The 12,217-nt window shown below is 53.2% G+C and overlaps 4 protein-coding genes across 4 annotated transcripts; 1 reads left to right on the top strand and 3 right to left on the bottom strand.

The window, feature by feature from the left end:
- Positions 1 to 502: 502 nt before the first annotated feature.
- Positions 503 to 1,141, bottom strand: JN550_004745 (uncharacterized protein; the record flags this gene model as incomplete). Its single annotated transcript, XM_049316294.1, has 2 exons — positions 503 to 856; positions 1,130 to 1,141. 2 exons carry the CDS (start codon positions 1,139 to 1,141, stop codon positions 503 to 505), a joined length of 366 nt encoding a protein of 121 aa, XP_049173366.1.
- A 3,717-nt stretch (positions 1,142 to 4,858) lies between these two features.
- JN550_004744 (uncharacterized protein) lies at positions 4,859 to 6,311 on the top strand (the record flags this gene model as incomplete). Its single annotated transcript, XM_049316293.1, has 2 exons — positions 4,859 to 4,862; positions 4,969 to 6,311. The coding sequence occupies 2 exons, from the start codon at positions 4,859 to 4,861 to the stop codon at positions 6,309 to 6,311; spliced, it is 1,347 nt and encodes a 448-aa protein (XP_049173365.1).
- A 1,394-nt stretch (positions 6,312 to 7,705) lies between these two features.
- JN550_004743 (uncharacterized protein) lies at positions 7,706 to 10,212 on the bottom strand (the record flags this gene model as incomplete). The annotated part of the gene is made up of 5 exons (XM_049316292.1): positions 7,706 to 8,815; positions 8,873 to 9,041; positions 9,090 to 9,435; positions 9,483 to 9,498; positions 9,559 to 10,212. The coding sequence occupies 5 exons, from the start codon at positions 10,210 to 10,212 to the stop codon at positions 7,706 to 7,708; spliced, it is 2,295 nt and encodes a 764-aa protein (XP_049173364.1).
- Positions 10,213 to 11,795: 1,583 nt separating this feature from the next.
- Positions 11,796 to 12,062, bottom strand: JN550_004742 (uncharacterized protein; the record flags this gene model as incomplete). The annotated part of the gene is made up of 1 exon (XM_049316291.1): positions 11,796 to 12,062. One exon carries the CDS (start codon positions 12,060 to 12,062, stop codon positions 11,796 to 11,798), a length of 267 nt encoding a protein of 88 aa, XP_049173363.1.
- Positions 12,063 to 12,217: the final 155 nt, after the last annotated feature.

Genomic DNA, 12,217 nt, shown 5'->3' with positions numbered 1-12,217 from the left:
TGCCTTTTAAGACAAATACGATGCGCTTCCGCGACCTCGTTGCCACCAATTTCTCTACTAAGATTACTATTTGCCAGTAGATGCTTAATTATACGGGCGAGCCCCGCTTTTAGGCGGCCAATGGTATAGTGCCGTGGTAATTGAAGTGTTCCCTTCCATACATACTCCCATCCACAGCCGTTGCGCTGGTAGAGTGCCAAGTCTGTCCGCCCCTACCATGATGACCATTTGCCGCCGGCTGATTCGACGTCAGTCCAACGGTTGCAAATAGCCATCGCCTGAACAAATCCAGGACCATCCTAGGAAACCTCTCCCACCCCGCAGTACACGAGGTGGTAGGTGGACGGTTCAGAGCCGACCGTCGCACACCAAGAAAGGCCACGCTGATGGCTAGTCGCGGGTCAGACCACGACCTGGATCTCCTCCGCGCGCGCCGGGAATATGTGCCAGGGCTTGGTAGCCAGTTCGCGCGTCTCGGCATCGAGCTGATCCCACCGCCCCATCACCCGGCCTCGAAGTATAGCAGCTCGTGGATGATGCCCGCGACTCCGTACTCGTCGACAAAGGTGTTGTGGATACAGGGGCCAGCGTGGACGACGACCTCGTCAAGCCCCTTGGACAGGCCCAACGCGAAGTTCTGCCAGGGGTGGTATAGGACGGATCGGGCCGGTAACCCCAGGAGGAGTCCGTCGTGGATCTTCTGGACATCGCCAATGAAGGTCTCAATCTCGGCTATGAGGTTGCTGGGTCGCGGATTGTGATGTTGTGGAGCGAGTTGTTGAGTCAAGACCTGACCTGATGGAAGGCTAGAGAGGGCATATGCTGACACTCTGTGAGTATCATCTGAAGGCCAAGTCTAGGCAAGGTCAAGGTAACTTAGCATCCAAGGATCAGGTCTTCCAGTGAGCTGAAACAGCACTGCCATAGCACCGACCTTCCTTGTTGTATCAAATAATATGCGTCGTCTATCAGTTTCCCTAGGACCGGCCTTTGATCTATTTCCAGGCACTCATTAATGCCAATTACTTCAAGCCCCGATGAGGGCCTGCTTCACTCCTCATGAGAGCGTGAAGTTCTTGGCTTGTAGACAGTATTTCATGGTTCCTTAGCTGAAAGTATTCCGTCTTACGGTGAACGCCATTGCGAAATCCCTTATGTTTGTGGTGCGACTCTCGGAAGAGTTTGTTTACAGCCGTTAAATGCTGTGGACTATGACGATAGCCAATATTTTCATGCGTCAAATCGGCTGTATCCCTCATGTGCACGTTCTCAACCTGGAGTATTCACTGACTTGATTATGATGAAACCCTTCTCCGGCAAGATCTCTCTCGTATGGGAGAGGTCATCCGCTTCCAAATCGAAGGCCGTCTGAATTCCGATCCCACTATACCCTACCATATCTTTGAAGCTGGCTCCGGTCTTGGTTTGCTTCATCTTATAGTCCAATTGATATGGCTAGACCCACAGGCCATCCCCTATTTACGGGATATGAGACTCATTTACAGGATTGTTCTCTGAGCCCACAAGCACCTGATATCACGTATAAGGAACCAAATTCTCTAAATTTAGGTGAGGTCTGACTGGAATGTACTATTCTGCTGTTCAAGGTTCACTGTATACGAGAAAGGACATTCTCAACTCCAGAGTTCTATACAAGCTTGGTGCCGAGTGAGGATTGTTGTTAAGCAAACGCCCAAAGCACACGGCTTGGCCGATTCAGTGACTAGCATCTCAAGACAGTAATTTGAAGGAGAAGCCATAAGACATTGGATCTTGGCATTCATATTGTATTGGATTTAAGATGGCTAGAGCCGAAACCTCTCGTTTATTTACGTGCGAATAACCTTCTCACTACTGGGGGTATGAACCTAGCGGCGGCCACCGGCTCCGAGGGCGCGGAGCTGGCAAGATCTGGTGAGAGGCTGTCCTTGGGCCGAGGACCCGCGGAGATAATGGACGAAGCCGGCCGGCACGGCAAGCTGATAAGTGCACAGTTGTGTAAGTTGACCTGATAAGTGGGGACCGTACGTCCGCCAGGGTCACGTAATGCCATGGTGAGAAGCGCACCCTCGAATCAGATGCTGCTGATGTGTGTACACAGTTGTTACTTCGCAAGGACATGCCGCAGTGAATAATTGGCGCAGTCCTGCCGCTTGTGGAGAGCTGGCTGGATCAATACGTAGAATTAATATCGGAAGTGCTAGCTACTTAAGGATTAGATGTCGGGAAGAGCTAGTGCAGGTATGTAGCTCGGCGGATTGACGATTTATCTCCCAAGATGCTCGACTCTGTGGAACAGGACGGTAACCTACTACGATTCAAAGTTTTGGGGTGCCTGGACACCAAGGCAGGGGACAGATCTCCAGAGATCTTTCATTTGGGTACGTTATCCACACAACGGATTTGGTTTGTATGGCAGGGTTGCCGAGTTCTTTCTTGCCTGATTAGCTGGCCTCAAAAGGTCCTCGCATGGCTTGGTCAGCAGGGTGCTGGCAAGGCCAATTACAAAGGTTGACGGCGCAAAGGTCAAGGCAACGTTGTACCCTTGGGACCCTCGGACGACGCAGTTGTTCCCGAGGCGTAAGCCGCGGAGGAACTTTGAATGAATGCCTCCCGGGAGTGTACGGACTAATAAGGCTGCTAATAAGCTTGGAGGAATTCCTGCTTGCTAGCCAGCCATTCGGAGAGGCTGCAGGCAGGACACGAGACCAGGCCAGCAGCACATGGGCGACTTACTAATTACGAGTTGCGACCTGCAGGAATTATCGCGATCTGAAATCGGTAGGATTTTCTGTACTGTACTTTGTGCTAAGCTTTCAAGATAGGGAATCACCTGAAACCCCCTTCACAATACATAGGAGAATCTATGTTCTTTGAAACAGTTTGAGATCATCATAGATCGCTAGAAGGACAGTCAACTTTGGAATAGGAATTAATGAAGCCCCAGTGAGAATTGTTCCCTCAATGCTACGATTGTCGGCAACGGGGCGCCGTAATCGCGATTCTGCGACACAGCATGTGGGCTGTAGGAGGGGCACTTTCTACAGAAAGACACCCCCCTGTCACGATGCTGCAGCGCTCGTGAGGCACTTTCGAGTGCATAGTACCCTAGTCGCTAGTCGTGCGTGTTAACGAATCAGCAAGGGGACGGAATTCGGGGCGGAGCTCAGACGGGATCAGCAAACCGGCCGCTTGGATGCGCAATGCTTGAGGACGTTTCCAATAGCAGTGAAACAGCAGCATGGTACCTCTCTAGCGAGATTCCATAAATGAGTCATAGTGATCTGAATTGGATTTCAAGACCAGGGCTTTCAATTGAATGTTGTGATTCGTCGACCATGATTATTTTCCTGGGGAGCCGTTGCGCGTTTCCAGTCTCCTGTTAACTTACAAGGAACGGCTTTTGGTAGAGGTTAGGATACAATTTGGCGCCTTGGGTGCTTGCGCGTAACTGACCGTGGGTGGAACCCATGGGAGAAACGGAGTGCTTGGGAGGCAGCTCCTGCACTCACTCTTAGGGCATTGAGCGACACGTATACAGAAAAAAACTGTCCTTTATATTGGATGTTTGAAAAGGTTCCAGTAGTGAAGAAGCTATCCTCTGAACGGCGAAGGTCATGATTACCGTGGCATCAGTGCCTGCGGCTAAGATGCTGGACTATTGCACCGGGGCAGTGCGGAACCCGTTGGTTGATTACAGTACCTACAATACGCGACGCAGCCGAAGATAAGGAAACGCTGTTGGACCGAGGGCTCGGCATAGCCCATCCTGAAGCTGCCGCTAATGAAACGAATGACCGAGGGGGGACTATACCGTGCCGCTGGATACTACACCGTGCTGAGCCTCGCAGTCTCGCAGCCATTGCTGACGCCTATATTGCCGTCCTCGACTTGCTTGTAGTCCGAACAAGCCATGTAAAGTGCCCGTATTCTGAACACGAAGACTTGCAGGGCATAAGTGTCCTCAAGCACAATATATCGTATCTGGTCAAGCCACACACTGGGATACTGTAACAAATGCCTACGGTAGGCTTGCGTAGATTCCATGCTTTGCGCTAGGTAGATACTGCATTACTGTCAAAAGTCCTTTGGTGGTCGTCCTTGTCTTCCGCACGCCCTTCGCGCGATTTCCCAAAGCGTTTCGCCGAAAAGGCTCCAATCAAGAGCGGAGTTTCCTGGCTGGTGGATTGCGACTACTGCCAGGTTAGCGAGGACCGTCCTGCCGGTCGCTCGCCGGATCCAAATTAGGGCTTCTGGACACCGGAGTAACGACGTCGCTCCCCACGAGCAATTGCTTCCTGCAGGAGGGACTTGACGGCTATTCTTTGTACGCAATATTGTGGTGAATCATTCAGATGAAGCCGATCGTGGCGGCCAGACTCCTGCCCTATGCCGTAGCCCGTGTCCCAGAAATCGTCGGTGTTGCAGCAACAGCAGCAATCCCGATGGCGTGGAGAGGGGCATACCTAGGTTGAGAGTGTGTGAGAGAGGCTGTGTGCGCGGGCTTACAGGGGATGGGCAGGATGGGGGGGGGGGATCTGGTAGAACGGGGCTTTGCGGGGCCCAGGAAGCGCATGGGCGCTGAAGGACAGGCAGGACAGGGCAGGGCAGGCAGGGCAGGCAGGGGGCGTCCAGGACGCAGGAGGCGCTAGTCCCGGTGGGGTGGGGTGCAGGGGGTCGTTGTGACTCACACCTTCTGCTTGCTCTGATTGGCCTGAGTCGGACCCAGTCGCTTCGTGCGCCCAAACCCATAAGAACAACAATTTTTCTGCCTGGCCCTCGCTCAGGCTCCTCTTCTCTTCTCCCAACCCAGTCCCATTTCCACACATCACAGACATCATTCAGGCATCCATCCAAGATGCGTTAAATACGCCCTCCCGCCAGCGTTCCCCGTGCTCCCCGTAGCCTCAGTCAAGATTCCGTCTCCAACTAAACAAACCATTTACTCCACTCAACCCTTCCCCTCAGCTCTTCCTCCCCAGGTCGATCTGAACTTCAACGAAGCTATCTTCAGCTCCCCAAGTTCTCTCACCAACGCCACCATTCCCCCTCAAGACTTCTCAGTCTTCACCACGGATTCCCAACAGTCAACATGGCTTCCCTCCAGTTCCCCGAGCCTGCCGGCACCATCCGAGCATCAGAACTTCCCGCAGCCGCCTCATCAGGACTTTGTCTTGTTCGATCAACCCGCCAGAACGAACGCTAGTCGCACGGCCTCCTCGCCTGCCAACCCAGCAGCAGCATCTTTTGGATCAAGCAACAACCGACGTCACTCGTCTCACAACCCAACCGATTCTCCCGGTCTTCAGAATCACCGAGTGGCTCAGATCATCCAAGCTACAGGGCATCAGACTTCTTCTTCGGCCTTTACCAACCGGTTCAACTCTCCCGCGCAAAACCAGCAGAGCCAGCAACAGTTTTACGCTTCGTTATCAGCTCCATCTTCAACCGTCGCCGTGAATCAACAACAGAATCGACAAGCTCGTCCCCCTGTTCCCCTATTCAACCAGGCCATCGGTAACCAAACCTCGGGCAAGATGGATCTTAACGGTAAATACTCCCCACCGCCTGCCACTGCTGCCAAGTCTGGTTCCAGAAACTCACACAACGCAGACGCTTTGAGCAACATCGAGGATTTCACCGCCCTTGAGGCTGGTGCATCCGGTACAGCCTACTCGTCGCCGGGCATCCCGTCGTACGACATGGCTGTCGGCTCTGTCTCAAGCTCCACAACCAACATAGGCACCGTCTCGCCTCACGACCTGCTTATCAGCGAGCCTTTCTCTGCGCCCCAGTCTACTGCTTTCACAAACTTGACTTCGCCGTCGATCTACAACGAATCTCCCGAGTTCAATGACAGTTTCGACGTCTCCCCCAACTTTGGCAACGATGACTTTGGCACTGGCGCCAGTGACCCCTGGTTCCCCTTGTTCCCCCAGGAGAGCAACATCCCTGCGCAGAGCTCCGCCATGGACAACTCGCCTGCGGAACAGTCGGACGATCTCGATGTAGTCGAGACAACTTCTCAGCCTCGTCGCAAGTCTGGCAACTCTCCCTTGACCGGAGGCCACGGCAGACACTCTTCAGTCTCTGGCGTGAACTCTCGTCGGCGAGACAAGCCCCTGCCTCCCATCATCATCGATGACCCCTCGGACACAATCGCCATGAAGCGAGCTCGCAACACTCTTGCGGCTCGTAAGTCCCGGGAGCGCAAGGCTCAGAAGTTGGAGGATCTCGAAGCCAAGATCGCGAAGCTTGAGGCTGAGCGCGACCACTGGAAGCGGATAGCCATGAGCCGCGCTGGCTCATGAACCGGCTTTGGTATTTCTCATCATGGATTGCTTGCTTGGAATGAACTGGAGGGACAGGCCCCTGGCGGCCTCGTCGCCTCGTTCTAAGGAGGCGGTGGTACCAGTTCAGCACTACCGGCGTGCTAGACCATGACGCCACCGACCGTGGATTCTTTGACTCTTTCTTTCGTGTCGTTTGTATGGATCTATGTCTATTTCGACTCAAAATCGGTGTCGTGTGGAGGTCTCCTATGGGTTTCACTGCCGCGCTTACCGCGCCTGGCATTCTGGGATTTCGTCTAGATGTTTTATGAATTGACATCGTATACTCTTACTTAATATTCTCTGGCGTGACCAAGATCTTGCTCCTCAAATAGTTGTGCGCTTCTATTCGTTTCCCATGGTGCACCGTGGTGACGCTGCCGCCATCCCTGTACATGTGCTTGCCAGCACCTCGAAAACTCTGTGATCTTTGGGCTGCCCACCTCCTTGTGGTGCTTAAATGCCTACTGCGTTGCCTGCACTTTGTGAAGCCATGGATGTGTCAGCATGGACTTTGCCTTTCAGGTTGGAGATGAAGGAACCTTCTACACCCTATCAAACATACATCAAAGGCCTGCAAGGCGTCCTGGGGCATTCCTCAGTAGGTCTACAGAAACTCCAGTCAGCCAAGATAAGGCCCACTTGTTTATCCGCAGTGAGCCACCGAGCATAAGCATGGAACGAATTAACCGTGTCAAAGGTACGGGTCGCACAGACTGGTTCCAGGTCAGGATGTATCCGTTGTAAGCAAGTAGATCAATCGGGCTTCAGAGAATGCAGTGGCCGAATTAGGCTTGCTTTGAACCGACCATGCTGTGTGTTCATGAAATAAGGGCTGTTCCCTCCTTGAGTATATCTCGGCGCGAGTCCAGAGTGACTGCGTTCTGCCGTGTATACTTCGACGCGCCGTCGCTCGTAGTGAATAATAACTCCAAAGTAAGGACATAGACCCGAGAACCTAATGGTTTCCTATCTGGCCTCTTCAGCGTTCCATCACCCTTATTCCATATCGTCGAACATGGACTCCCGCTCTTGTATCGATTCAAGTCTTGTTCCTCACCAGAATGGGCTTTGTGCCGTACTTCTTCCTCCACCTTGGATTTTATTGGGGAAGGGGGAAGGATGTATACAACTGCTTTACGTCCAGGTCACTCAGTCGACGATGGGTTTTCCCAGTACACAAGACAACCAGAGCGACGCATTGCACACACCGACTTCCAGGGTGGAGTTTTGCAACCGTGACTGTATTATGCGATTACATCAGGAAGCTATAATAGACAGTATGAATTATTAAAAGTCCTTGAGCGGGCTTCAGAGAAGCTTGGTCCGTCTTTTTGGGTAGATTGAAGAAGCAGCTTAGAGAAGCCACACGACTAGCTCAAAGTAAAGGTGTTACTCGTCCCCTCGAAAGCCGTGATACGCCCGCCCAGCAAGGCCTTGCTATCGCCGTAGTACTTGACCCGATACGTGCCGGGCGCGGCGTCCGCCTCGGTCTCCCAGCTGATGACGACCTCGCTGTAGCCCAGGAGGAAGTTGGTCCGGGTCCAGGTGTAGACGAGCGACCAGTCGGTGTCGTCCCGGACCCGGGTCCACGACAGGCCGTTCTGCTTCTCGACGGCCGCGAAGGTGCCCTCCAGCCGCAGGTTATTGCGCGGGTTCGCGCCCACGAAGGTTGTGTTGACGACGGCGCCGCGGGCGTAGCTGGCGTTCGGCTGCACCGTGACTTGGCCGAAACTCTGGCCCAAGGGGGCGTTGTCGGTCACGACTGGCGTGATAAAGCTCAGTGAGTTTTCGCGATTGTCTGGGGGAGACGGGCCTGGTGGAGGAGACCCAGTCGCCGTAGGGGCAATGTACTGGATGTTGCTGACTGTGAGGTTGATATATGCGTTCAGTTCGAACGGGCCGTACAGGGTCGAGGCGCCTTCGTACCGCTGGATCCCGTACTCCTCAGTTGTGGTCACATAGTGCGCATAGGTGTTCGCGGGGCCGCCAAGGACGACAATAGGTTCCGTGTCGGTTATGAACTCGGACGCCGCCTCCTTCACGGCATCTCGCCAGCGGCGACCCGCCATGGTGCTCGCTTCGCTTGGGCTGATAATGATGACGAACTGGCCGACTCGCAACAACTGAATATCCACAATGTTGGGGCTCCATGCGTAAGGTGTGTCCAGCTCGCCGACATCAAGTAGGACTGGCTTGGGTGCCTGACACGCCTTTTGCTGTGGCGTAGGCTCCTTCAGTAGACCCTTGATAATAGACCAGATAGGGTTCGCATCGGGACTGCCCGAGTCTCCTTGGGTGAAGTCGAACGCACCGGGGCCATCTGTCGTCCCGGCAGCGAAGGAGTAACCTAGAGCGGCAGGGCAGCTCTGAACGATGGTACCATTGTCGAGAGGAAATTGATAATACGACATATCGTTGTAAAAGTGGAAGGACTTCACAGAGGTCCCGACAACGGGTGTTCCAGATGAGCCGAGCGAATCCTAGAGTATCACGTTAATCATGCTCGTATATCAGAAGGTGGTTGTCTCAGTTCTTACATAAACCGACTTTGCTCCAGCGTACTGCCGCCGACCAATCTCGTAACAGCTCGAAACACCAAGGTCAAGTTTTTCGAAAAGGGGGCCTCGACCATGGCACGACTGAGACTTGCCGTCGGCACAGGTGCTGTTTTCAAAGCTGCACATTTGGCCGGAGCCATCATCGCACCTAAATTTATTAGCAGAGGTTCGGGTATACTGGTGAATATCAACTTACCAAGCTCCGAGGACATTTGGGGTGGTGTCTCCAACGTTCGCCTGGGAGAAACCTGCAACGAAGCCATCTGCAGCACTATCGTCGCCGTCAATGGCTTTCTCGAACATGAGTGCTGCAACGCCCTTATTGTCCCCGGATACGTGCGTGTTGTTCTCCAACATGGACGTGCCGTGAACTGGGAACCAAGTAAGGATACCAATGTTCTTGCTATCAGAGGCGCGTTGGAATTTCAGGACCGTCATCGTCTTATCCACACTGTCGGAGTATTGCGCTCGCTCTGACTCGGGGTTGGCCATGTACGCATACAGACTACGGCTCAGATTTGCCTCATCGATATCAACGGTATCTAGCCCTTGTTAGTTTCAGACTTGTCCTGGTTGCAGAGTGACCAACCAAAATCAAGATAGCCCTATAGTTGGTAGGTTAGCCTCAGGTGCCCTTCGAATCTATTATCACATTAAGAACGTACCTCTTGTAGGGACTCGTGCGCCCGCTTGATGGATAGCACTGTGCCGTCCACTATGGCCTTGTAGCTCTGCTCGTCAAAACCCAAGCTGGTGACCTGAGGCAGCAAATAGTTGAACCAAGCTCCAGGACCAGAATGGGAATGCGTCCCAGTGAGTGCCAAGTTCGACTGGCCATACACCGAGTACTCGGAACCTAGGGCCGCGATCCCCTCTAAGACCCCATATCTAACGGCAGTGTCTCCAGACTGCGTGTCAAGAATCACGTACACGAACCGATCGTTGGGGTTGTTGACGTCGCCGACGATGAACGCTCGAGAGTATATGCGCTGGCGCAACCCAGTGCCTGTTTGACTGGCGGCGGCATATCCGGCAAAGTTGATTTCCACCACGGGACCAGTGATATCAGCCTTTCCAACACCGAGAAGATACTTGTCTCCAGTCGCGGTCGCCCGAGTCTTTGCTGGCGGGGGCATGTCATTTTGACGCGCAGCCCCAGAATCTGCGGCATGGGTCCTGAAGCTGTTGATCTTCGGTGATCCATTCAAGTTAGATGCGACGAATACAGCGAGCACGAACAAGGATATCGTCGATATCAGGGCAAAGAGGGTCCTCCTCGGGGCTGAGGGGCCGCTCTGCTGAGAGTATCGTTGGGCCATGGTTGAACTGCCTGGTCTGACCCTCTCGCGCAGAGTTACAGTTGATCGACAGCCGTGAGAACTAAGGAGTGTGGGTATTCCCACGACAGGGCGTCATCACAAGCTTTTATTCAAATCTGCCTTGATCGATGATCCTCTCGGTAGGAGCAGCCGACATCCACAGCTGCGTGCTTCCCCCTCTCGACGATGCAACATCGGGGGATTCTGTGACTTATCTTCCCCCATTCCTCAAGAACAAGCTCAGAACATCCTGGCCAGCGCCTCGGACAACTGACATGCCTTCCAATAGGAGGCCGCGGCTGTGCTATCCGCCCTCGCGGAGGAATTGGAGATGCCAGGTACGAGGGCTGGCAGGCAGCCCGAATGGCCCAAAACAGGGCAGTCGCACACTCAGCCTGCCATCATAGCTGCATGAGAACACACCACACCTCCAATCTGGCATCACATGCGCCGCGACGGGTAGCAAGGGCTGCCACGCACACGATTGGACTCCGGCGGTCCCCTGTCACGGCCAGCTGCTCGTGTGCGTGTGTTGATCATTACCAGCAGGAATGCGGGGGCAGATTCGTGAATGGTCACTTGCTTATGGTCATTTCACCTTCCGTTCCGGTTCCAGCGAATTAGCATCCGGCGCATGCTAGACAGCTTTCACGACGGAATTACTTTATTATTTTGATCAGTTGGCTGTGATGGTGGATTCACTTCAACACTTTTTGCCCAACACAGACATGGTAAGGGCCTTGCTTCTTGCAGATTGACAACAAGGAAGACTATATCTTGGCCCTGCGTGGTATCGATAGCTCTGAAAGTTTCCCTTATCATGCAAGCTGCCTGGCAGCACACTTTGCCTGACTTAGAAGTAAGATACGTGGGCGAAAGTCTGAATACTCCATATCGGTGCCGGGCTAAACTACCCCGGGACCCAAGGTCGTATCTCGCTTGCGATGCCCCAGAAAATTCCACTGCCGTGTGCTGTCAAGGCGTTGGGGGATCCGCTGAAGAAAGACTAGCCAATACTACTGTGCTAACTTAGTAATGCACTTTGCCCGCAATCAGGGCGTCGGTCAATCGTACATAGGTTGCAATCGGCCCAGCAAGCCCAATTCGGGCTCTCACTTAACTTAACAATGAACGCACGTGGCCGCGTGGACCACGCTGCACATCCGTGAGTCAAGTCACCAAACACTTTGTTCATCTGTCCGACATTGAATCAGGCGACCCTGTTGTCGTTAGACAAGAACTACCGTGATTGCTCGGCAGCCTCTGCATTGCACCGTCTTGGATCCCATGGTGGCCAGTGCAGACAGAAGACGTTATACAGGGACGAACTTACACCCATGTTCAACACTGAACTCTTAAGCCGACCCAAGCGACAGTGGGGATGGGGGATGACAGCTTGGCAGGTATCCACTGCGTTGTACAGTGCGCGACTTGAACCAACATGGATCACAAAAAGCGCCCCAACGGTTAACGAAAAGCGGGAAATACTCTATTGACATATTTTACTACACCAACAGCCCCATTCCGAGATCTGAATTCTGTTTCGACTTCCCCAATGATTGTAAACACCTTGCATAGCCTGTCTAGATATCACTGGTCGATGGGTTTGTCTTCTTGTTCCTCGCGGAGTACATCATCCAAATCTCATAGTCGATGAGGCCAACGACAGCAAGGCCGCTTGCCATATAAATGCGACCTCTTGGTCCAGATATCAGCTGGCTCACATAACTTCTGATGCTCGACGGTTGCGCTTGGCTTCGGTATTTGGTAGTTGAGAATGCGGCATTGAGGCCGACAGTGTTGATGCGTCTCAGCCTCGTGGGAACCTTGGTAATGATTGTCGTGGACATTGCTCTTAAATATGAGGGTCTTAATGAAGTAGTTCGATTTGTGGTGAATGTGATTTGATTCGGTATCAAAATGCTGCAATATGAGTCTGAAGCAGACTTATATAGTCTTGATGTTCTCCCGTGTAAGTCCGTTTTGTGGGTTATGCGTAAGGCGC

Source organism: Neoarthrinium moseri (genome assembly GCF_022829205.1).
Source record: "Neoarthrinium moseri strain CBS 164.80 chromosome Unknown scaffold13_Wmoseri_CBS_16480, whole genome shotgun sequence".
Taxonomy (NCBI): Eukaryota; Fungi; Ascomycota; class Sordariomycetes; order Amphisphaeriales; family Apiosporaceae; genus Neoarthrinium; species Neoarthrinium moseri.
The sequence above is the reverse complement of the archived record's forward strand: the minus strand, read 5'-3'. Positions and strand labels throughout refer to the sequence as shown.